General features: G+C 34.6%; 1 protein-coding gene across 1 annotated transcript in view; it reads left to right on the top strand.

Annotated features, from left to right (window-relative positions):
- The window catches only part of LOC150079777 (tyrosine-protein kinase Btk-like), a 47,412-nt gene extending 25,158 nt beyond the window's left edge, over positions 1–22,254 (top strand). Inside the window, exons 7-14 of the mRNA XM_090384106.1 lie at positions 1,676–1,878; positions 4,362–4,426; positions 4,876–4,982; positions 6,882–6,970; positions 10,697–10,895; positions 11,158–11,276; positions 15,180–15,337; positions 22,134–22,254. Of these exons, the coding sequence (XP_090240232.1) occupies positions 1,676–1,878; positions 4,362–4,426; positions 4,876–4,982; positions 6,882–6,970; positions 10,697–10,895; positions 11,158–11,276; positions 15,180–15,337; positions 22,134–22,211 (1,018 nt within the window). The 3' untranslated portion in view covers positions 22,212–22,254. The remainder of the gene's footprint in view (positions 1–1,675; positions 1,879–4,361; positions 4,427–4,875; positions 4,983–6,881; positions 6,971–10,696; positions 10,896–11,157; positions 11,277–15,179; positions 15,338–22,133) is intronic.
- Positions 22,255–25,766: the final 3,512 nt, after the last annotated feature.

The following is a 25,766-nucleotide window of genomic DNA, read 5'->3' as shown; positions in this document are numbered from 1 at the left end:
ATGGAAGTTTGTTCCAGCAATTAACCACCCGCTGGCTAAAGGCAAATTTCCGCACATCTATTCTACATCTGTCCTTTCTTAATTTGAATTTATGCCCCCTTAGGTTCGTAATCTGAACAAGTGGAAGGATCCCATCAGAATTCAGCGTGCTGAAACCATTCAAGGCCTTATACACCTCAATCAGATCACCGCGCAGGTGCCTAGTCTCCAGCCACTGCAATTTGCAGAACTTAAGCCTCTCTTGATAAGAGGATCCCTTCATTCCCCTCACCAATCTTGTTGCCCTTCTCTGTACACGCTCAAGTAAATGTACATCCTTCCTAAAATGAGGTCTCCAGACCTGTACGCAGTACTCAAGGCGTGGCCTGACCATTGCCTTATACAGAGGGATAATCACCTCCTTTTCCCTGCTAGCAAAATTCCTATATATCATTGACAAAACCCCATGACCTGCCCTAGCAGCCTGTCTGCATTGCTCAGAAAACTTCATATCTGACTGCACAATTACTCCCAGGTCTTTTTCATTATCTACCACCTTAAGTGTAGTACCACACAGTTGGTATGTTTCTCTGGGGTTACTTCTACCCATATGCAGTACTTTGCATTTGTCAAGGTTAAACTTCAGTTGCCACTTCTTAGCCCATCTGCCCAAATTATCTAGATCCTGTTGCAGTAGCACACTGCCATTACTGTCATTAACAACCCTGCCATTTGTATCATCTGCAAACTATGACACTAAGCCTGATATACCTTCATCAATATCATTGATAAATATACAAAACAACAGTGGATCCAACACCGAACCCTGTGGGACTCCACTAATAACATTAGTCCAAGAAGAGCAGCACCCATTGATTACCACCCTCTGTCTTCTTCCACTTAACCATCTTTTTATCCATTGTAGCAACTTACCCTTAATACCATTCTGCTCCAATTTGTACAATAGTCTTCCATGGGCAACAGTGTCAAAAGCTTTCCTGAAATCCAAATATATGATATCAAAATTATTTTTTGCATCCAGTTCCTTTGTAACCACATCATAATATCCTATCAAATTTGTCAGACAAGACTTTCCCTTAACAAACCCATGCTGTGTCTACCATCACCATCAGAAGTGCATCACTAGCACATCCACTCTATAGCCAGATCACATCTCGCCAGAAATTTCTGGGCATTGCTATTCTTAAAATGTGAGCTAAGAGAACAAATTTTATAATAATATGGCATTAAAAAAAAAAAGCCACCCACCATCACTACACTGAAGGGTTTGTCAAAAACTGGCTCATTGTGCATATTCAAGAATTGGGTGAAACAGTTAAAGAAGTGATTACATATAAAAACTGCTGCTTCCAAAAGGAAACTGTTACTAATATTCTGGACAGTTAATGATTCCAGATTACAAGCACAGTCTGAGAACTTTTCCTTAATAGAATAACATTTTTTTTGAGCTAAGCTAAGAAAATCATAGTGTTTTACTCTTCAAAGGCAGAACTTCCATAGTGATTAGCTTTGCCATGGTTTATTGGGTTTGTTAGAGAAATTCATTTAGACAGACATATTTGGGTATATCTTTTAGTTCTTTTCCTGTTTTTTTATATCAGTTGTTTTCAATTTTTTTTTGATTTCAGTTTATAAACTAAGACCTACAACTCAAATTGAATTTTACCTTTTATAGTTCTCAGCCACATGTGAAACATTATCATGTAAAGTCCAATGAAAAAGGAGAATATTATTTATCAGAAAAGCATGCATTTTCATCACTTGAGGAACTTATATATTATCACAAGCATAATTGTGCTGGTTTGGCAACAAGACTGAAACAGCCACCATCTAGTAGTAATATAAACTGTGCTCCAGCTACTGTTGGCCTTAGTCATGGTAAGTAAAATATTTTGAAAAGTTTTTTTGGTTCTGCATTATAGTTCATTAAGTAGAATAAAAATGAAAGTTTTTTTTTCTGTTAAGATGAAACCTTTCAGAAGGGTTTCCATTTTAACAGCAAGGGATGAAACCACTTCCCAAAATAAGTCTTAAAATGTAATTATGCAAAAAAAAAAGAGAGAAATGTAATAATTGATAGTTAAATAATTTTTTACATTGAAACCCTCAGCATTTAGGCAGATTCTTCTGATTTTTTTGTTATGTAAGCAATATGTCTTTCAAGTTCTAAAACTGTTCACCAAAAGTTTGTATTATTGATAACTGATTAAGAGTTAAAAGATATTTTAGCATATGGTATGGCTAAACTGGAAGATAAACTTTGCTTTGCATGGAAAAAACTAATTTATTAAAATAATAAAGCCAATGTACAAATTTTTGGAAAATTTATAAAATGCAAAAAACAAACAACCAACTTTAGGGAGGAAACTGGCTATACATTACAGTTTAGCCTTTAATCCTCAAGCAGGTACTCTTGGTGTACAGTTGCTATTAAACATGGCAAGAGTTATGTGAATTTTAGTATTCCTCAAGTGTGGTATTTGCCTCTGATATTCATCATTAATTATTTTTTAATTGGAGAAGTATAATCAGAAAAAATTCCTTAAGGTGCCATGTTGGAGTAAAAAGGATAGCACCCTACTATACCCATATTCAATTTCCAATAGAATTTTGGGTGCTCTTAGATTCACCTAATTCCTGACCCTAAAATTTGACATCAAGGCAGGCAGGGAAATCTTTTTTTTTTTTTTTTTTGGATGACAAGACTTGTTTCTAATGATGTTTTTGATTTTTATTATCCAGTAATGTCAGAAATAAAAATAAAATTTTAGTGTCAACTATTTCTTGATGTTTATCCACAAAAAAAGTGATTTTTGAAATCCTGTTGCTGCGATTTTTTTTTTTTTTTTTTTTTTTTTTTTGATGAGCCTATTAGAGGACTAATACTTTCCCCTGTGGCAAATAATAGGTTGGTCCTAAGCAACAAAACTGATGTTGCTACTGCTGCCATGTGCCACAAGACCATATTAGATACCACATGTGCCCATTGAGAGTAAGAAGTGTGGGAATATGTTTCTTTAAAAAAGTGAACAAGGTATCAAATGAAAAAATTAGTTATCACTTAAATTGGTAATTTTGACCACTAGCAGTGGGTTTTGACCAATTGCAGCATGATACTTGACTACCTTTGCAATTGCCATATAGGTGGGGCAAAAGTTTCAGCTTTGTATTTAGCTATGAGCAAACTAAATTTTCTGTAGACTGTATCAGTTTCATATTGTGGAGGCACTTCATCACAAGTTGTCATGGTATGGCACTATGCATTAAAAAAATATATTCCTCCATAAGAAGTATAGTGCTGTTTATTACAAATGAATACCATATTACTTTTACATACAAAACTGAGGCTATTTCCCTAATTTGTATGATAATGTTCTATGGCTCTTGTAGCATGAGGCTTTGCCCAAAATTTACTTCACTTTTTTAAATAAAACTGAAATAAATAAAATGATTAATTTATTTACTGAATTAAATAAATAAATCAGTCTATAAAACTGAGTCATACACTGATTGATCTTTTTGAAGTAGACATCTCTGCATAAAGGGTATTCTCTCTCTCATATATCATATGAACTTCACGAGTTCTAACCTTCAATTACTTTCAAAATTTTGTGTCCCCCGCTTCTTCTTTTCTACCTTCCAACAAAACAACCACATAGGGTCAGGGGAATTAACAACATAGACAATCCAAGCTTAGTTGTCATATTAAAATTTATTACTTCTATTTATCACTTGGCATCCGAAAAAGATTATATCACAACTATTTTGTGAAGTTTGCATCTGCCTGCTTTCTGATGAAATTATAATTTATATCAGAGATTGCAGTAACAGTAATATGATATTACTCGTTAGCAATAGTACCACTCTGTTTTTTTTTTTAACTGAAATAATATTTAGTCATTAAATGAAAGTTGTAAAATGTTTGCAAATGTATACAGTAAACTCCCATTGTAGTGCTTTTAAAGGAATAGTCCCAAAGAGCACCATAACTGGGGAAGTGTTATAATTGGAATCCCTTTGGGAACCATTTTTCAGTATTTTGATAGATAACTGATTTTTCAGTTTTTTTTATTTATTTTTTATTATTATTGCACTGTTTATGAAGCAATGGTGAACATGCAGGTTGAAAATTTGCACACAAGCATATTAAATGGGAGCACTATAGACATTGAAAATGCATAGTACCTCATAGGAATGACCATGAGGCCAGAGGAAAAGTGCATTAAGAGCTGGAGTGCACTACAAGCAGAAGTGTTATAATGAGAGTTTACTGTGTATTGATTTTTTTACCCTGCCAGCTGATAAGAAACAAAGTGATATACGTATCACTTTTTAATAAGATTTATTGTAAATTTCCTTAGATAAATGGGAGATTGATCCTGCGGAGCTCACCTTGATGGAAGAACTTGGAAGTGGTCAATTTGGGGTAAGTATTAAATAGATGAGCTCTACTGATATAGATACTATAGATGGTTATAAGCATGATTTTCATCCAGTAGAAAATTACATCTGAGTGGAAAAATGTTATTTTAAAAGATATTTGTTCAAACTTTATCTGACTTCTTTAATTAAAGCTGGGCTATTGGGGACTATTTGATCAGTGATAGCACATTGAACATAATGTATGGTTAAAAACAGTATAATTTAGTTGTTTTCATCAGCTTTACATTAACTGACTTCATTTATAAAATGAATATTATAGAATATAAGTGCAATATGTAATGACATAATCATGTTTTTTCTTAATGTATGTGTCAATGATTATAAAAGTAATTCATAGTTAAAATAGTTCACTGATATCCTATGATTTGCTTTGCAAACAGTATGTGAGCTATTCTACATTATTGTTTAATAAGCAAGCTTATTTCTAAACAGGTTGTAAGAAAAGGAAAATGGAGAGGACACATAGATGTAGCTGTTAAAATGATGAAGGAAGGTACCATGTCAGAGGATGATTTTATTGATGAAGCCAAGGTTATGACGTAAGCTTGGAATTTTCATTTATTTACTCTTCTGACCTCTTCTATAATTATTATTTTATTATTGTAAATCAGAAATAACATTCATAAACTTGCAGGTTTAGCTTTATAATCTGCAGTTACAATGAATATATATTGTCTCTACACTCAACATATAACTAGTAAAGCATTCTACTTCTTTCTCATTATGTGTCACTAATCTTTTAAAAAGCTTCCATTCATTACCAGTGAGACTGAAACTGGTCAAATCTGCTACTTGATTTTATAGCAAGGATTATATACACTCTGCACTAAGGCTTGAAATAGATGATGGAATAGTTTTGATTTTCCGTACACATTGTTAATGTCGTGTACTTGTGTTAACATGTACACATACTTCTGCATGTATTATCCTGATGAATGCTCTGTTTTGTAAAATTTTTCATTTCGAGCCTGTTCTAAACTAATTTTCCATAGCTATCTTTTGACAATAGTCTATTCACCATATCTTGTTTCCAACACAACCCTGTAAACATTTCTTAACTTTGTTCTTTCTGATAAATAAATATATTAAAATCCTCTTATCTCCCTCTGTTTCTTTTATTTCTTCTAATTCATATTCATTGCTATGAGAGACTCTTATTTTCCTTTATAAAGAGAGAAAATTGATATCCATATATTCCTTTTCAAAATCTGTTTGAATTAATATTGTTGCTAACATTTTTAGTGTTTGTCTATATACAGAGTTATATCCATTTAAAACAAAATCCTAAATGCAAGAATTAAAATAATACAAATTTAAAAATTTTAAATAACTTATTTATTAACATTTGCTTTCAATAAAGGTATACATTAATCACAGTAAGCATTGAGATTATATACCTTGTGCATATAAACATGCATCTGTTTTGTTTATCATATTGTACAGCACTTACTGAAGTGTTACAAGGTCTGTGCTTTGGATACCAACTTGAATGATCTGTTTGAGTTCCTTCAATTGTGGATTATTGCTAATACTTTTTATTTTAATATTCCCCACAAAAAATAATGCAGAGGTGAAGTTGGAAGTGGGTAGGGAGGATGTGGTGACCATAATCCTTTTGAAATAATGCACTGACTAAAAAATTCCACTAGATTCATAGTGAAATTGTCAAATGTCCAGTGGCACCATCTTGTTGGAACCAGCAATTTCTTTCATTTTCTTCCAACAAAGCAAACTGTGACAAATTCTTGGTATCATTCAGCATTCCTTGTTTCATTGAAAAACATTGAATAATGCAGAGGTGAAGTTGGAAGTGAGACAGCAAGTTAAGTTTGAGTATGCTTTTTATTATACATTTTCTTGGTTTATTATTATATTACACATTTTCTTGGTTTATTATTATATTACACATTTTCTTGGTTTATTATTATTATTAGAAATTTTTATTACTACTTTAGAAAATATTTACACTGAAAATGAGGCCCCCGGCCATGGCCAGTTTGGCTGTAGCATTAACGTGACCCTGTCTACAGTAGAGAAATTTATTCTATATAAGAAACAACAGAGAATTTTCTATTGTAGAAATTATTCCTACAGTAGAAAAACAGAGAATTTCTATTTCTTGGAAACATAACCATGTTTGTAAAGTAAACTATTTTGATAACTAAAGTATGTTGTATAATAATGTTTAAAATGTCAGTTCGTACAAATATGGAAAAGGTCAGATTAAATTTGAATGAATTGTGAATGTAGCACTAGCGAACATTCAACAGAGAATATTCAAAACATAGATTTGAAGAAATATCAGTAATAAATTATAATAGTTGATATAGTGTAGTTATACATGCATAGTATTGCTGAACATTACTATTAGTATATATGTATTAAATTATTATGATATGCTTCCATAATTTATAAAATTCATTCTTGTTTTTTTTTAGTAAGCTACAACATTCGCATTTAGTTCAGTTGTATGGAGTGTGCAGTAAACATAGACTAATATGCATCATTACAGAATATATGAAACATGGTAAGTTTAATCTGTTCTGGTTGCCAAAAGCATTACGTAAAAGAAATCTTTTATATATTTTATTTGACTTGGTGATAGAATCCCAGAGAGGACTCAGACTAGTGCCTGAATCACATTTGTAATTTCAATGTTGTGTAAAAATATTTAGTCATTAAATGTGTGTTTTCATATATATATTTTAAAAATATTAAAATATTTTGCTGTTTGCAATTGTGGTATTAATTGAAGTGTAGAATACACACCATTAGAATATAAAACACATTGTAGTAACTGTTCTTTCTTCTTTTATTCATATTTAAATTTTTAGGAAACAGTTATTAAAAATCAAAGAATTATATCCAAATAAAAAAAAAAGTCTTCCGTTGCCACTATTTATATAGTGCATTAAAATTAATAGTTTATCTAAGGCAATATTATATGAACTCAGATCTCTTCAAATGAGTGAGAAGTGGTGAAACCAAATACTGGCACAGAGAACCTTCCATAGTTGTGATTTGCCTTCTCTGTCTCTGTAGTTTGTTATACTGCTTGTTTGTTATTGTTATTTGGTTTTTAGGAGCATTAGCAACTAAGGCCATATTGCTCCGGGATATGCGGTGGTCATTCCCTGACCTTTCCGCATCCTCCATATTTGGTGGTGACGGGCTCGAACCCCGGTCTAATCAAGAAGCGTGTGCTACACACTGCTGCTCCTTCCCACCTGGCTACGGAGGTGCCTCGTTATACTGCTGTTGTACTAATGCACTTTTGTATTCTGTAGAAATCTTGGGTCTTGACATTGATGTGATGTGAAATTTCATGTTTTGTTTCAATTGTTATTAAGCAACTATGAGTTTCATGTATGTGTGTACATTGTGGCAAAAAAAGTATGGAAATTGAATTCAAATAAGGCAAAATACCTTAAAAAGGAAATATACCTTAATACCAAACTACCTTAATAAGGAAATATAATTTTTAATTTTCTCCCTCAAAATAGTCCCCAAGGGACCGAATACACTTGTTAGAGCATTCACACAATTGAAAAGACTTGGAAAACTCCTCTGCAGTGATGGTATTTAGTTCTACTCACATATTCTTCTGAATATCAGAAGAATATGAGAGCACATTAAAATCAGTGAACACATCAAATCAGAGTCCTTGCAATCTCAATTTCAACACCAGCTCTCATCCTCAGTAATAATGCTGTTTGGGAAACCAGGTTCACCATCAGCTGTTTGGGAAACCAGGTTCACCATCAGCTGTTTGGGAAACCAGGTTCACCATCAGCTGTTTGAATAAAATCTTTGCAAGCATCTGAGTTTCTATCATGGAAACAGTGTGAAAAAGCTTCACAAATTTTTATAAATTTATTATTCATATTTCACTTGGTAGCATTCTTTATTCATATTTCACTTGGTAGCATTCTTTATTCATATTTAACTTGCTTGCTGGCATTCTCAGTGTTAATTGGCAGTCACTTGCTAGTAAACTGCACACTTTGTCTGCCAGTTTGAGGCTGAAAGTTTATTTCAGTTGTCCACTTAGAGGATTATCTGCTACATCCTCTCTGCTCTCTCCTTCCAAGCACACTTGAAATACATCCGTAAGAAGATACTGGGCTATACAGCCCTTGTTACCAGAGTTGCAAAAAGGGACTGGGGATTGAAAAAGAAGACCTTCAAGCTGTTTTACAAAGCCGCCTTCCTGCCGATAGCTACCTATGCTTCTGGAACATGGTACCCCAAAGCTGTAAATCACAGAATCCTCGACTCTATCCATAGAGCCATGCTGCTCAATGTGTTATTGGGTTCACATTACGATATTTTCACGATACGATGGTAACGGATTAATATCATAAAGCAGTGTGCACTGTATTGTATAGCTACACACATTGTTTGAAATGCGGTATTTATGAATATTTAACATTCATTTTTTTGCATTTAATGTTCATATTTTCGATTTTGTTGATACTTATACTTTGAAAAAAAAAACTCATAAACCCGGAAACTCGTAAAGCAAGAACTGCCCGTACCAATTTTTGATGGCAGCATGATAGTATTTTGGTCCATTCAGCTACTAATTGTGGATGTATTGGCCTGGCCTGAGGCCAGTGTTTTGGCACATCCCAAAGGTGCTCAGTGGAATGAACTGAAACATTAGCTTCAGGCCAGGCCAGCGAAGTTTTGCATGCCTCCATCTTCAAATCAAGCCACTACAGGCTGTACAGTATGACATGGCAAACTGCCATGCTGAAACAGAAAAAGACTTTCTCCATAGTGCTGCTAGGGCTTAGGAAGAGCAGAATTGTCCAGCATGATGATGCAATACATGGCAGGTCACTGTTTCGGAACGATGACCAATGATTCAAGGTCAAATAATTCCAGATGTGGACAGCAACACTGCAAAATTTCACAGTTGGAATGATAAATAACATAATCTGGGAATCCTAAAGAACTGAAGTGCAGTCATCATTTCAGAAAACAGTGTAACATGATTCATCATCCCATAACACAGCTTTATGACGTTCCACAGACCAATTAACTATTCATCTTACTTATCCATATATGTTACAGGCAGATGCACAGATCAGATATTGATTTGTCCATGTGGTAAACAACTGCAAATTTCAATGTCCCAGCATTGTTTTGTTAAACTATATTTGTTAAACTATCGATGCATTATGTGATTTTCCCATAAAACTCTGCTGTTTTTACTATAATCATAATTTGGCTACTTCACACTAGATGGCTGTCCTTTCATCAATTCAGTAAATTTTTTATTTTATTTATTTATTTTTTTTTTTGGCTGGTGCAGCATAAGCCATACATAGGCTTCCTTGCACCATGTGGCCATTTCTAATACTAGTAATATCAACACATGCATAATTTTGCATGAATGGATAGGTCACCATTTCTTTAACTAGCATTGAGATATTTTTTTAATTTTATTATTTTCAAATATAACAACAAAAAGAAATGTTTTAGCTTTTCTTTTGAGAATAGGTATTGTAGTTATAGTTATTTTTGTAAGAAAAACTAGTGGGTAACAGTAATTCAGAAATCGAAATTTCTCTTAAATGAATCAGGCTCTGGATCAATAGATATTTCTGATTTAACAGAGAATACTTTCAAAAAATGTCTTAATATTTTTCATGTATGTTCTGCCATCTCTTATTTGTTCCAACTAATAGTATACTGGTTCTAATTTCACCATGAAAATCGTTTTGTAAATTGCACTAAGATATCATCTCTTTGGTTCATTAATTTTATACTTATAAGATTTTGCCTTGATAGCATACATAAAAAGAAATTGGACAAAATATTTTGGACCTACTGCAAAATATAACTGGACTGGATTGCTTACTGTAGTATAATGCAATCTTAAGCTATGGCATATCAGTGTGTAGAACATCGATATCCACTTTCAGAACATCACACATGTTCTTAAGGTCAGTTTATCTTTTTTGTGAGGTTAAAAACTCATTTTTCAATGAAGGACCCCCTACTGCTTTTGCCTGAGACATGTGAACTTGGTTGAAGGAGGTAATACTGATGCTAATATCTTTTTTAACATTTCAGATAAGTATTTAAATGTGTATTTAAATTTATTTTGCCTATGTTGGGTTCCATATTATTTTTTATTAGTTATTTTAAAATCAAATTGTAATAAATATGGTGAATCTAGCATGAACTGTACTTTTTCATACAAGAAATTAGTAATTTTCTTACAATTAATATACCATTACAGGGTCGCTCTTGAAATATTTGAGGAAAAATGAAACTCGTCTGTTATCAAAAGCTGGTGTTCTTCTAGATATGTGTATCCAAGTATGCAGTGGTATGGCTTATCTAGAGCAACACAATTACATTCACAGAGATTTAGCAGCTCGAAACTGCCTTGTTGGAGAAGGAAGCATTGTGAAAGTTGCTGATTTTGGACTTGCTAGGTTTGCTTTTGTTTTGTTTTTATAAATCTGTTTCTAAAACATTTTAACAAATATATGAATATAACCAAAACTGGAGGGTAAGCATTTAATCTGTATACCTGTGCTGTATTCTGTATTATTAATTAATTTACTACATAAAATTCTGAACATATTACTGCAGATGGGAAAAAAAATAAGTGACCATGATTTCATTGCATCTTTTCAAAAAAACAACATAAATATTCATTAATATAACTTAAGTTTTTTATTTGCTGTTTGCCAGGTATGTTATAGATGATGAGTACACAAGTTCTGGGGGAGCAAAATTTCCAATAAAATGGGCACCTCCTGAAGTATTAGGATATATGAGGTTTAGCAGTAAATCAGATATTTGGGCATATGGTAAGCTTGAAATAAGTCTCTAATCATAATTAATCATTCACAGTTATAATAGTAGAAGTATAAACAAACTACCATTGAGATTTCTATCAAATTATGCAGAAATATTGAAATTTAAAATCTTTATTTGTATCACATCATTTTCAGTAAAGTGTAAATTAAATGTGGTTTAATCAAATAATGATTAACAAAATTAAAACACTATTATATCATGTTATAAAGTAATTGTTAAACAATTACTTTATAACATGTTTAACATGTTATAATTGAAATTGTAATTGTTTAACAATTTCAATTTGTTAAACCGCAAAAACGTAATGCTGAAGAGGTGCCAACTGCCATCTGCACACCAGCGGAAACTACTAAATGAAACTAAAATTAAAAATATAGAATAGATACACAGGGGTCTTAGACTCACTTACACAAGCACAAAATCAGTCTCCTGCTTAAAGAATGGTGCAACTAATGTGATAAACGAGCAAGGAAACACCTCCACAGTTCCAAAGCCAGTAGCATGTGAATACAGACACCTACTTAAGAAGAAAAACAAGAAAGTTTGGAGGAACCACAGCAACCACTTCTTCAGAGGCATTGGCGCTCTGGAAATTCTCAGAACACTTTCATTTCTGTCATAGTGTGCTCACAGCAAAATAATCATGGATTCCCCTATCTGAAGGCGCCTCCGTAGCCAGGTGGGCAGGAGCAGCAATGCATAGCACACGCTTCTTGATTAGACTGGGGTTCAAGCCCGTGACCACCAAATACGGAGGATGCGGAAAGGACAGGGAATGACCACCGCATATCCCCGGAGCAATATGGCCCTAGTTGCTAATGCTCCTAAAAAACGAACAAGCAACAACCCCTATCTGAGCATTTCAGACATTAGGAAATAAGTTTTAAATATGGTTAACCTGTATGCAAAATGCAAAACATAATATCTACCAACTAAAATTACAAAAAAAGACAAATTAAATATCAAATTATAAATTATTTATTTTTTTTAATTAGATGACTGAATACAAACTCAAAAGAGAGAAAATAAAATTAACAGACTACAAGGTGTGGCAGTAAAGTTACTGGACTGGTGCTTTTGCAGTCATGTTTGATGAGGGTTTGAAAATAAGTGGGAGTAGCATGTTGCAGTTCAAATTTCCTCCAACAGATGGTGGTACAGAGGCTGACCGGTTGCAAGTAACAACTGGTTTTGTTAATAGCATTTGATGTTCTATGTCACAATTTTGCAATGGAGTGATGAACAAATATCAAATTTTGCTTTAAATTGTGCAAATCTCAACAGAAACATATAAAGTGCCAGCTTGTTCCAGCAATCAACCACCTGTTGGTTGACGGCAAACTTCCGCACATCTATTCTGCAACCATTCTTCCTCAGTTTGAATTTATGCCTCCTCATGTGCATAGTCTTTTTTTTTATGCTGGTACCATAAAATAATTGCAGTAAGCACCGGTTATTATGATCACATTTGTGAAGTAAATTTTGATTCTATTAAACGGCAATTCTAATAAGCGAAAATTGGAGGAATATTATTTACAGGCTATAAAAATGAAGATATAAAGCACAAATTTATATTTTTATTTTACCTTATCAATTAATAAAATTAAATGTTACATGAAAATCGGAAGAATATTATCCACAGGTTATCAAAATAAAAATAAATTTACGCTTATGTACATAGCTTAATTAATATATATACATAGTTACTAACTAAACATAACACTTTGTAATCTGATCAGTTCAATAACAAAGGGCACAGTATGCAGAAATTGCAACCAACATGATATGCGCAAGTGAGATAAGGTGCAAAATGTTTACAAAGTTTAGATATAGGAATGAAGAGATTCTGAACATTTACAGAGTTTTATTTTACCATACTGAAGTTATGTGGTCTTCTTCTTTTAATAGGAAGCAGAAATTTTTAACAATTAAATCGAAGATTTGAGATTTTAAACAGACTTTCAAAGGGAGAAAGTGGGTCTTCACTAGCAAGATTTTACGAGATTGGAAAGTCAACCATAACAGAAATTAAAAACAAGGAAAAAAATTTTACAGGGAAAAAAAAAAAAAAAAAAAAACTATGAAAACATCTAATGCCTATCCCTTGAAGATGCTGTTTGTCGTTGGGCCCTAGGCATGTGCCTAGGGCCCAACGACAAACAGTAGTTGGGTTCTGGGAGCATCAGCAACTAAGGCTATATTACTACTCTGTGTATACTGTTTGGAAATTGAGTGTTCCGTGGTAGATTTTGTTTGCTGGCCGAAAAACCAGAGTTTTAGGGAGAAAAAACCATGCAACCCTTGCCTGAGGCCAACTAACTTAGCCACGTTGTGAAAAAGGCCCATAAAAATTCCTCCCATCATTGATGGAACTCGAAACAGGGCCTATCTTAGGCCTAGGTAAACTAAGCACATGCCTGGGGCCCATGTTTTGAGGGGGGGGGACTCATAGATGGCAATGGACACAGCCAAAATCATTGATATCCAGTATTATAATGATGAGCATGAGTGATCATGTTCCTTAAAAAATTTGCAAATAAAATATACTTTCAATTTGTAATGTAACTTCTGGTCAAAATGCATATGCTGCTGATATGTTCAGATTTGTATATATTTCCTTAGAAATATATGCATATTTATTTGCTTTACATTTTTATACTGACTGTGTAATCCTAATTTTCTGAGGGCCCCTATGACCCATTTTTTTACTATTAAAGTAGAGCGTTACATGATAAACATTTTTACAGGGACCCCAAAAACTTTTGCCTAGGGGCCTGCATATCCTCAAGTTACGCCTGACTTGAACTCAGGTCAGGTCTTTTACACCTAGGATGGGGATGATGGTGATTTTACCAACTGTGCTAACAACGAGGGATAGGTATGAGCAACAAGCTGAATCCAACTCAACTACTTTTTCTGAAAAGAGTGAGAGAGCTGGCATAAAGAAACAAAGTTCAAAAATGGTTCAGCAAAAAATAAGTAATTATTTTCGTTAAAGGCCTATACATATATGTTATTATGGCTGGAAGTTCCATTTGTTTTGTTACCTATGAATAAAAATACGTAAGTACAACTTGGTGTTTTTATTTCTAAACTTACTAAACTTTTTTTTTTTTTTTAGTCTCCAAAACTGTATTTTTGATAAGTTCTAAGATCTGAACAAATCGGAAGTCCGAACTACCCCCAGTCCCAATTAGTTCGGATTATCGATGCTCTACTGTAATTATAATAACATACAAAATCATTTAAATATGTATTTGTATTTAAACTACATATACTATTACATCTACGTATCTATTACATACAATTGTAACTTATTTTTGCATGAACAGTAACTGTTCATGCAAAAATAAGTTACATTTTCATGTGATTATCAATGTGATCAACCATGCACAGGCATGGTTGATCACATTAATAATCACATGAAATGGCTATTTAGTATGGTAGCGGACAGAATTGTGTTAACTTGGAATGTGTTATATGTTTTTAAAAAATTTTCCTAAGAATGCAATTTGCATAAATATACAAATATACATACAAAAATGCATATCTTGGACTTGTATAATTCAGAGAATATCTATATAATTAAAAGATTAACATACACAATGCATATAACTCTGTAATTTTACATCACTTGGCAATGGTTGTTCTTTTAAATTTACTTAATATCACAATGGGCAGAGAAGCAGATATACTGCCTTGCTATCATCATTTTGATACATTACTTTCATACATGAGTGCTTGGCACATATAGCCTTAATTGCTAATGCACTAAACCAGTTCTTTAATGAGTAACTAATTTGAAACTTTGTTACACATTTTTACAATAAATAAATAATAGATTATTCTTTAATTCACTGCATTTTTCTTAATTTCTACTTCAAATTTTTCAGGTGTTCTTATGTGGGAGGTATTCACTTGTGGAAAAGTTCCTTATGGCCGGGCTACTAATGCAGAAGTTGTAGAACATGTACAAAGAGGCCAACGTTTGGACAGACCTCGTACTTGTCCTTGGGAGGTTTACGTTGTTATAAAGTCCTGTTGGGAAGAGGTAAAAAAATTTTTACAATAATTTCAAATGAATGCAAAAAGATAATGAAAACCAGGATTTTTCTTATTTCTCTCTATGATTATGAAATGGCTATGTAGTATGGTAGCAAACAGAAGTTTGTGTCAATTTGGAATGTGTTATATACTGCTTCTATTGGAATGAGCAGAAGCCTGAAAAACAAGATTCAGGATATTTCAGAGACTGCTGGGAGTCATTGCGGTACAAGTAAACACATGGGTTGTGTTAGGGTAGCTAAGAATAGAAATAGGTGCATGTATACTTGCGTGTACACGCTAGGAGTTTAGTATATAAATTTGATGAATTTGAGGTATTGCTCAAAACATCAAAGGCAGATATTGTTGGGATATCAGAGACGTGGTGTTACACAGATATAAGGAATGCAGAACTGGAATTTGGGGAGTACAACGTCTACAGAAAGGATAGACTGGATAGGAAGGGAGGAGGGGTTATGCTATTAGTTAAGAAATGCATAAAATCCAAGGAAGTGAAGCCAGTGGACATCGCTGGACAGTGCAGTGTCGAGTCAGTTTGGTGTGACATAAGCATTGGGAGATCAAAATTGAGAGTAGGAGTGTGCTATAGGCCTAATGACTCTGATGAGTATAATAAGAAACTGTACAGAGAAATAGAGTGGGCCAGTAAATCAGAGAGTCTTATAATGGGAGATTTTAATTTCCCAGATATTGACTGGAATTTGGGGGCTGGTCACTCACACACTAGCAAGGCTTTTGTGGATTTATTGGATGATTGTTTTCTACATCAGCATGTTCGGGAGGCAACTAGAGGGAGGAATACTCTTGATTTGATTATCAGCAGTGATTCTTCATGCATTAAGAATCTGCAGATAAATGAACCACTAGGTGGCAGTGATCACAGTGTGCTGAAGTGGGATTTACTCAAAGAGGTAACTACCATTAGGGGTAAAGGGAAGGGTTATTGCTTTCGTAAAGGCGACTACGATGGACTGAGACAGTATTTAAATTCTATACAGTGGGACCAACTGATGATGTTACCAACAGCAAACTCAAAATGGGAAGCATTCAAAGAACTTATCTTGGAAGCTACTAGGCTTTACATACCAACTAAGAAATATTGTTCAAGGTTTAGGCCTAAATGGATGTCAGATGAACTGATGAGGCATATGGCAGAGAAGAAACATGCATGGGATACATACAAATTAACACATGACACAGAAGCCTATGATAGATACAAGTTGATCTGTAACCAAGTTTCAAAGGAGGTTAGGCAGGCGAAGGCAGATTACAAGAAATCTTTGGCAAGGGATGCAAAGAAAAACAGCAAAGAGTTCTTTACTTATGTAAACTCTAGAAGGAAGGGGATGAATCAGATTTGTCCACTTGATATCGATGGGTCAACTGTTGATGATCCTACTCAGGTAGCTAACAAACTAAATGAATATTTTGCATCGACATTCACACATGAGGAGTTATTTAGCGAGGGGAAAGCCAGAGGTGTATTCAACTCTAGCAGTAAGCTAGAGAATCTTGTAATAACTGAGAGTAAAGTGGAGGAGAAATTGTTGAAGATAAACACAAGAAAGGCACCCGGGGTGGATGGGATCTATCCAGTTATATTAAAGGAGGCAGCAGAGGAAGTAAGCAAACCCTTAGCCATAATTATGAGAGCTTCCTTGGATCAGGGGAGGTACCCACAGACTGGAGATGTGCAAATGTGACCCCAATTCACAAAGGAGGATCAAAGGTTGACACAAGCAATTATAGACCTATGAGTTTAACTTCTGTTCCAGGAAAATTAATGGAGGCACTAGTTAAAGAAGCACTGCAAAATCATTTAGACAAGACTTCAGTTATAGCTCCGACACAGCATGGTTTTGTTAAGGGGAAGTCTTGCCTGACCAATTTGATTGGATACTATGATGCAGTCACAAAGGAACTGGATGCAGGGAATAACTTTGATATTATATACTTGGATCTTAGAAAGGCTTTTGATACTGTTGCACATGGAAGACTGCTGCACAAATTGGAGCAGTGTGACATTAGAGGCAAATTGCTGCTGTGGATAAAGGGGTGGCTGAAGGGGAGAAGACAGAGAGTGGTAATCAATGGACACTGCTCGTCGTGGACTAATGTTATTAGTGGAGTCCCTCAGGGCTCAGTGTTGGGTCCATTATTGTTTTCTGTATTCATAAATGATATTGATGATGGTATATCAAGCTTAATGTCGAAGTTTGCAGACGATACAAAGGTAGGCAGGGTTGTCAAGGACACTACTGACACTATGCTGCTGCAACAGGATCTGGAAAGGTTGAGCAGATGGGCTGAGAGGTGGCAAATGAAGTTTAACATTGACAAATGTAAAGTACTACACATGGGAAACAGCAACCCCAGAGCAACGTATCAACTCTGTGGTACTACACTGACAGTGGTAGAGAATGAAAGGGACCTGGGGGTGGTTGTGCAGGCAGATATGAAGTTCTCTGAGCAGTGTAGATGGGCTGCAAGAGTAGCTCATGGTGTATTGTCAATGATATATAGGAATTTTTCTAGCAGGGATAAGGAGGTGATTATTCCCTTGTATAAGGCAATGGTCAGGCCACACCTAGAGTACTGTATACAGGTCTGGAGGCCTCATTTCAAGAAGGATGTAGAGCTGCTGGAACGAGTACAGAGAAGGGCAACAAGATTAGTGAATGGAACAAAGGGGTGCTCTTACGAAGAAAGTTAAGTTTTGCAAATTACAGTGTCTGGAGACTAGGCACCAGCGAGGTGATCTGATAGAGGTGTATAAAGCATTGAATGGTTTGAGCATGCTCAATGCTGATGGGATTCTTCCTCTCGCTCAGAATAATCACCTGAGAGGGCATAAATTGAAATTGAGGAAAGACAGATGTAGGATAGACGTGCGGAAATTTGCCTTTAGCCAGCGAGTGGTTGGTTGGTGGAACAGACTTCCATCCCTTGTCGTGGAAGTTGATAGCCTAAATAAGTTTAAGGCTCAGCTGGACAGGTATTTTGAATGAACGGAGGGGTAAGTGGAAGTGGTTTTTTTTTTTTTTTTTTTTTTTTTTGGCTGATGCTGCATAAGCTTGCTTTCTTGCATCAAATGCCTGTACTAATGCTAATGCTATATGTTTTCAAAACGTGGTTATTTCATAACCATGTTTTTCAACTTCTGTTAATTTATTCAAGATTAAGGCTAGAGTTTGTTAGGAATGAATATGTTTTGAAGAGGTGTCCCCGTTGAGTTGTCAGTAAATGCTAAAACATGGAGTGGTGGGAGAATTCAAGTGAATGGAAGCTTTCCTTTTTTGAGGAAGTGAGTGATTTAAGTATTCAGCATCTGAAACCTAAGGTGCTATAACACAGCCCAAGTTATGAAAAAAAGTACTAATTCTGCAAGTTAAAACATTTAACTTTAAATAAGGATCCAGTTATTTTATTTTATTTTTTATTCAAATAAACATTTTCAGAAATGTAATTTGTATGTATATAAACTTAGATGTATTTCACGTGGCAGATGACTTGAAGGGTTAAAAATGTACTAAAATTGACTGTCTTAATTTCTTAATTATACTTCTTTATTCTATTCCCTCTAAAATTCTTTCAAAGCTTCAATATTTTCCTTTCATATTTTCACTTTATTTCCTCAGTTTCCAAAATGAAAAGAAGTTTTCTCTATACATGCTATTAGAAAAGTTATGATTTAAGAAGTTTTTGTTACAATTTTACTTTTAGTAACTATATATATTTTAGTACTGCTTGCAAAAAAAAAAAAAAAATTGTATTCAAGTTGAAAACTCTATACAAAGACCGTTCAAAAAAAGATTAATGGATTTTTTATATAGAAAAGTATTAACATTTGTTTACATCTTTAGTTTGGATTCACTGCACCAAGTGGAAATCGTTTTTTATGTCTGCAAATATCTTGATACAATTATGAAATAACCTTGTTTTGAAATCTCCCAAATTTGTTATGAATGTAAATATGGAATAACTTACAACTCTGAAGTTATTTTGCATGCAGCTGAATAAAACTGCAACAGAAGCTGTTATAAGAAACTTAATGTGGTAATATTTCCTCATCATTTGCTTTTCATTTCTATGCAGAAAGACCAACAAGTAACTTTCAAACCAGAAAAGTGGCAGTTTGAAATGTCAGTAGGTAGGAGATATACTTTTCTTAAAGAACATTTAGGTATTTTGAATTTGTGCACGTTGGATGCTACATATCCTTACACCTGAGCAAGAAGTGGCTTGTATGACTGGCCCTCTGGCTGGCTGTTGTTTAGTATGCAATTCTAGGGAGGTGGGGTAAAGTGTAAAGTGTGTTAGTTGTCTGATGGTACCAGGGTTTCCCCGATCTCCGCATTGTATTTTTGGTAAGCCAGAGTAAGTGACACAGAACTCTGTGGAGTTCTGTGTCACTTACTCTGGCTGGCTCTTGTTTAGTGTGCAATTCTAGGAGGGTGGAGTGTGTAAAGGTAATTAAAGCTAAAAATAGGCAACAGAACAAGTGAAGAACAAAAGGTGAAACTTGTTCATACATATAATACAGATAGCAGGCAACAAAAAACATGTCTTTCAGGATTTTTAAAGGAAATGCTTAAGAATGGCTTCCAAGACATCAAAGAAGAATGAGAGGGAGAGGGATTTGGATAAGCAAACTGAATTTAAAAGAAAGTACTTTGTTTATGCATGTTTGAAAAAGATCACGCAGCACCAACCTTAAAATAAGTTATATAATTTTATGGCTAAGGCTTAAAGTACAGTCTGGTAACTCATTAATTTTTTTTAGCAAAAAATATTATTTCCCAGTACCGTAATTATCATTTCAATTCCATAAGAAATAAAAGTGAAAGTGAAAAAATTAACTATATGAATGAATAAGACCATGCCCTAGGGAAGAAGAAGTGCACTGCTTTTCTTCCAGGGAAAGAACATTATGGTATATCAGGCTTAATGTCCAAGTTTGCAAATGATACGAAGGTTGGTAGGGTTATTAATGACACTAATGACAGTATGCTGCTGCAACAGGATCTAGAAAATTTGAGCAGATGGGCTGAGAGGTGACAAATGAAGTTTAATATTGACAAATGTAAAGTACTACATATGGAAAGCAGTAACCCCAGAGTAACGTATCAACTCTGTGGTACTACACTGACAGTGGTTGAGAATGAAAAAGACCTGGGGGTAGTTGTGCAGACAGATATGAAGTTTTCTGAGCAGTGCAGATGGTCTGCAAGAGTAGCTCATGGTGTCTTGTCAATGATATACAGGAATTTTTCTAGAAGGGATAAGGAGGTGATTATTCCCTTGTATAAGGCAATGGTCAGGCCACACTTTGAGTACTGTATACAGGTCTGGAGGCTTCATATTAAGAATGATGTAGAGCTGTTGGAACGAGTACAGAGAAGGGCAACAAGATTAGTGAATGGAACAAAGGGTTGCTCTTACGAAGAAAGGCTTAAGTTTTGCAGATTACAGCATCTGGAGACTAGGCACCTGTGAGGTGATCTGATTGAGGTGTATAAAGCCTTGAATGGTTTGAGAATGCTCAAAGCTGATGGATGGAAGCTCAAAGCTTCTTCTTGCTCAGAATAATCACCTGAGAGGGCATAAATTCAAATTGAGGAAAGACAGTTGTAATATAGATGTGCGGAAGTTTGCCTTTAGCCAGCAGGTAGTTGATTGGTGGAACAGACTTCCATCTTTTGTTGTGGAATTTGATAGCCTAAATAAATTTAAGGGTGAGCTGGACAGGTATTTGGAACAAACGGAGGGGTGAAATCGGAGTGTTTTTTTTGATTGATGCTGCATAAGCTTGCTTTCTTGCATTGTATACCTCTACTAATGCTAATGCAGACAGGCTGCCAGAACAGCTCATAAGTTTTGTCAGTGATATACAGGAATTTTGCCACCAAGGATAAGGAGGTGATTATCTCATTGTATAAGGCAATGGTCAGGCCACATCTTGAGTATTGCATACAGGTCTGGTAACCTCATTTTAGGAATGGATGTAGATCTGTTGGAACGAGTGCAGAGTAGAGCTATGAGATTAGTGAAAGGAACAAAAGGGTACTCTTACCAGGAAAGGTTTCAGTTCTGCAAATTGCAGCACCTGGATTGCAGCGACTAGGCACCTGTAAGGAGATCTGATTGAGGTGTTCACAGCTTTGAACAGATTTATTCAGCTCAATGCCGACTGGGCTAGCCGGGTGGGTAAAGTGCCTGTTGGCAACCCAAAGGTTGCAGGTTCAAATCCCGCCTCGGGCTTGGATCAAAGTAGAAAATGCAAAAACCTTGGGAGGTGCAATATGGCCACAGAAGCCAATGCACCAACAACTAAAAAATAAAAATTCAACTCAATGGTGATGGAATCATTCTTCTTGCTCTAACTACACACAAGGAGGCATAAATTCAAACTGAGGAAGGATGGTTGCAGGATAGATGTGTAGAAATTTTCCTTCAGCCAGTGCATGGTCTATTGTTGAAACAAACTCCCATCTGGTGTTGTAGAGGTGGGTAGTTTGAATAAATTTAAGGAAGAACTAGACAAACTGGTAAAAGGAATGGATAAGTGATATGGGAAATGTTGGCTTTTTTTTTTTTTTTTTTGCTGCTGCTGTATAAGATTGTTTTCTTGCATCATTTGCCACCATTAATACTAATACTATCTCTATCTGAATAAAATATAAATATCATCTGGTCTCTGTATGTCCTCACATAAAATTAAAAAGTTGATTTCTTCATTATATTCTTGAGCATACAATTGTGTAATTTTTTATTTTTTGTAGCATCCTGAAGATCGTCCTTCATTTAGAGCACTGAAGTACCAACTGGAGGAGATCTTGGAAGAGTGGGATATTGGCTGATTATAAAAAATAAAAATTATTTGAAGAGTTAAGATATTATGCAGGGAGGCGTGCCATAAAGTTAACTGTTGTTTCCTAAATAGAACTTAGGCATATGTGATAAGTAGTATTTCATATTTAATTTACTTTAGGAGCTGTTATTTTTTGTGATACTTTAAGAATTTTAAATAGTCTCGTAACAGCAGTTCAACAGTATTGTTCTTGTTAAAGAATGTTTTCACCAACTAAGTCAGGGGGAAACTACAATTGGCTCATCCTTGTCATGTTTAACTGAATCTTAAGAATTTGTTCATTTCTGTGATAAATTGTCTATAGCTTTACTAGATTTTATTTCAGTATTTTTAGATTATATACATAAATGTTCTCAAGTGACTGTTACTCAGAAAAAGCAGAAATCACTTGGAAAAATGGGTCACATGTGTATATTATCCCATGTTTATATAGTTATATATATATATATATATAGAGTAAAGTCTCAGTAAATGGTTTGTTTCTTTTGTAGCTATTTGTATTCACTTTAATTATTTTATTCAAACTACTGTTTGAATAAAAATACAATAAACTCTTAAAATGAATTCTAAAAGAAATATATAAATAAAGCTCTGTAAGTAAATTGTTCTGCAATTTATGATGAAAACAGATGTCTCACAAACTTTTGTTTTCCCAACTGGCCTGCAAAATTAAGTAATCCTTCATCTTTTACATGTAAATGATGGAAGACAGCTGCTGTTTGTTTGGGGATTTATTAGGTGCATCGGCATCTGTGGCCATAGTGCACCAGAAGGCAGCTGCTCTGGACTGTTATTCAGAAAGACCAAGTCAACTGAAATGTTGTAATTTCTAACAGTCTTATATTATGATATTATAAAGCAGTTCAGTCGCAGTTTTGTTTGAAGAACTGTAATGCAAATGAATTGTCTAATGAAAAATAATTTTGTGTGGGAGTGTATACATATACAAGTTTGTTTGTTTGTTTGTTTGTTATTTGGTTTTTAGGAGCATTAGCAACTAAGGCCATATTGCTCCGGGGATATGCGGTGGTCATTCCCTGACCTTTCCGCATCCTCCGTATTTGGTGGTGATGGGTTCGAATCCCGGTCTAATCAAGAAGTGTGTGCTACGCACTGTTGCTCCTGCCCACCTGGCTACGGAGGTGCCACATATACAAGGAGTGTGTAGGAGTGTATACATACACAAGTAGTGTAGGAGTGTATACATATACAAGTAGTGTAGGAGTGTATACATATAAAAGTAGTGTAGGAGTGTATACATATACAAGTAGTGTATACATATACAATAAGTGATCATAATAAGTGGCATACACTTATTGTGATCTCTGATAATGTTAATTTATGACGTTCCAATCAGATGTATAATAATAGATAGAAAAAAATGACATTTCTTGTAATCAGTGTTTCAGTTTTTGGTATTTCTTTTTTTGTCTTATTGTGGCCTTGACATACATGCAGTGGAAGTGATTGCATAACATCCCAGTTCTTTCTTAACTCTAACACATTTTACTCCTACCTCTTTCTGTACTCCTACCAATTTGACTGTTTTACATTAGAGCATTAACCTTTTTTATGTACTGTAATGGTGGAAGCACAAAAGAAACATAACAATGTAAACCTTAAAGAAAAACTTGTCATTTTAGAATGCTGGGATAAATTACTGAAATGGGTCAACATAATGCAGCAGTGCAGTTAAGAATTTTGAAGCCTCTTTTGTGTATAAATTTAAAAAATCAAGATGCTATTCATAGAGCAGTAAAATAAAATGAAAACTTGAACTGTAAGAGAAATCATAGTGGAAAAGATGGTCAGGTGTAATCAGCATTAAAACTTTGGTTTTCTAATGTTTGTGAAAAAAGATGCCTGTGTTGACAGTTCTCTGATGTGAAAAAAAGAATTGCTAAGTAAAATGGAGACCGATGACTTTGTTGCAACAGAAGGATGGTTTACTGTTAAAAAAAAAAAGGAAAATATTATTTACAAATGCATACATAGTGAGCAAAAAGATGCTAATTTCTTAGTGGCTGAAAGTTAGACTGAAGATGAGTGGCCTAAAATTGTTACTGAATTCTCACCATGTAATGTGTACAATGCAGATAAAACTGGACTTTACTATTGTGCCTTGCCCAAACACACTTGTTTGTTTAAAAATGAAAATGTAAAAATCAGTAAAACTTAGAAGAAATGTGACAATCTTTTGTCAATAAACAGTGCTGAATAGCTGCATTTTTTAATCGCTACTGTTATCAATTAAGCTGTGTCCCGAAGTTATCGCAATAAATGCCGTCCATTATACCTGTAAACTTTAGGGAACTTGAAGGGGTTAGTGTCATTGAAAGAAAAAAAAAAAAATCCGATGTACATATTCTTTTTCTGTGTGTATGTTTAATGTAAAGTTGTCATAATATGTTCTGAAGAAAACAAATTGTATATTTTGAAATAATAAACTGTACAGTAAATTACTGTAATTTGGAAAATTTATTTCAAAATACTTTCTGAAAGTAGGAATGTCTTCATCTGATTTTTGAAGGAACTTCCCCTTACAATAGTAAAAAAAATAGTAAAGGAACTTCCCCTTACAATAGTAATGTTTCAAAGAGATACGTAAATCATTAAAATTCATGTAATCAAATGGGTATCATAGTTATGGATAGTCACCAGAAATTTCTCAAGAGGTGGCAAAGATGTTTGGGGATACACATATCCCATGTTATAAAAGCCAGTATCCATCCATTTAACTGTTTATAAAACTGCATAATCTAGGGAATACAAGTCCCCACTCGGATGCCTATGGTCACAGTAAGTAATTCAGCTATAAATATGGTGAAGTGATATTTTGTTATACTTTACAGCTCTATACTATGTAAGAAGAATAGATTTATTAGATTTATGTTTTGATTATAAGTGATTAGCATTAGCATTAGCATTAGTAGAGGCATATGATGCAAGAAAGCAAGCTTATTCAGCATCAGCCAAAAAAAAAAAAAAAAAAAAAAAACCCTCTCCCATTTCACCCCTCCGTTCGTTCGAAATACCTGTCCAGTTGAGCTTTAAATTTGTTTAGGCTATCAACTTCAACAACAAGTGATGGAAGTCGGTTCCACCAACCAACCACCCGCTGGCCAAAGGCAAATTTCCTCACATCTATCCGACATCCGTCCTTCCTCAATTTGAATTTATGCCCTCTGAGGTGATTATTCTGAGAAAGATGAAGAATCCCATTGGCATTGAGCATGCTCAAACCATTCAAAGCCTTATACACCTCTATCAGATCACCTCGCCGGTGCCTAGTCTCCAGACTCTGTAATTTGCAAAACTTAAGCCTTTCTTCGTAAGAGCAACCCTTTGTTCCATTTACTAATCTTGTTGCCCTTCTCTGTACCCGTTCCAGCAGCTCTACATCCTTCTTGAAATGAGGCCTCCAGACCTGTATACAGTACTCAAGATGTGGCCTAACCATTGCCTTATACAAGGGAATAATCACCTCCTTATCCCTGCTAGAAAAATTCCTGTATATCATTGACAAGACACCATGAGCTACTCT

The sequence above is a fragment of the Mastigoproctus giganteus genome, chromosome 10 (assembly GCF_048544385.1).
Source record: "Mastigoproctus giganteus isolate SK-2022 chromosome 10, ASM4854438v1, whole genome shotgun sequence".
Classification (NCBI taxonomy): Eukaryota; Metazoa; Arthropoda; class Arachnida; order Uropygi; family Thelyphonidae; genus Mastigoproctus; species Mastigoproctus giganteus.
The sequence above is the reverse complement of the archived record's forward strand: the minus strand, read 5'-3'. Positions and strand labels throughout refer to the sequence as shown.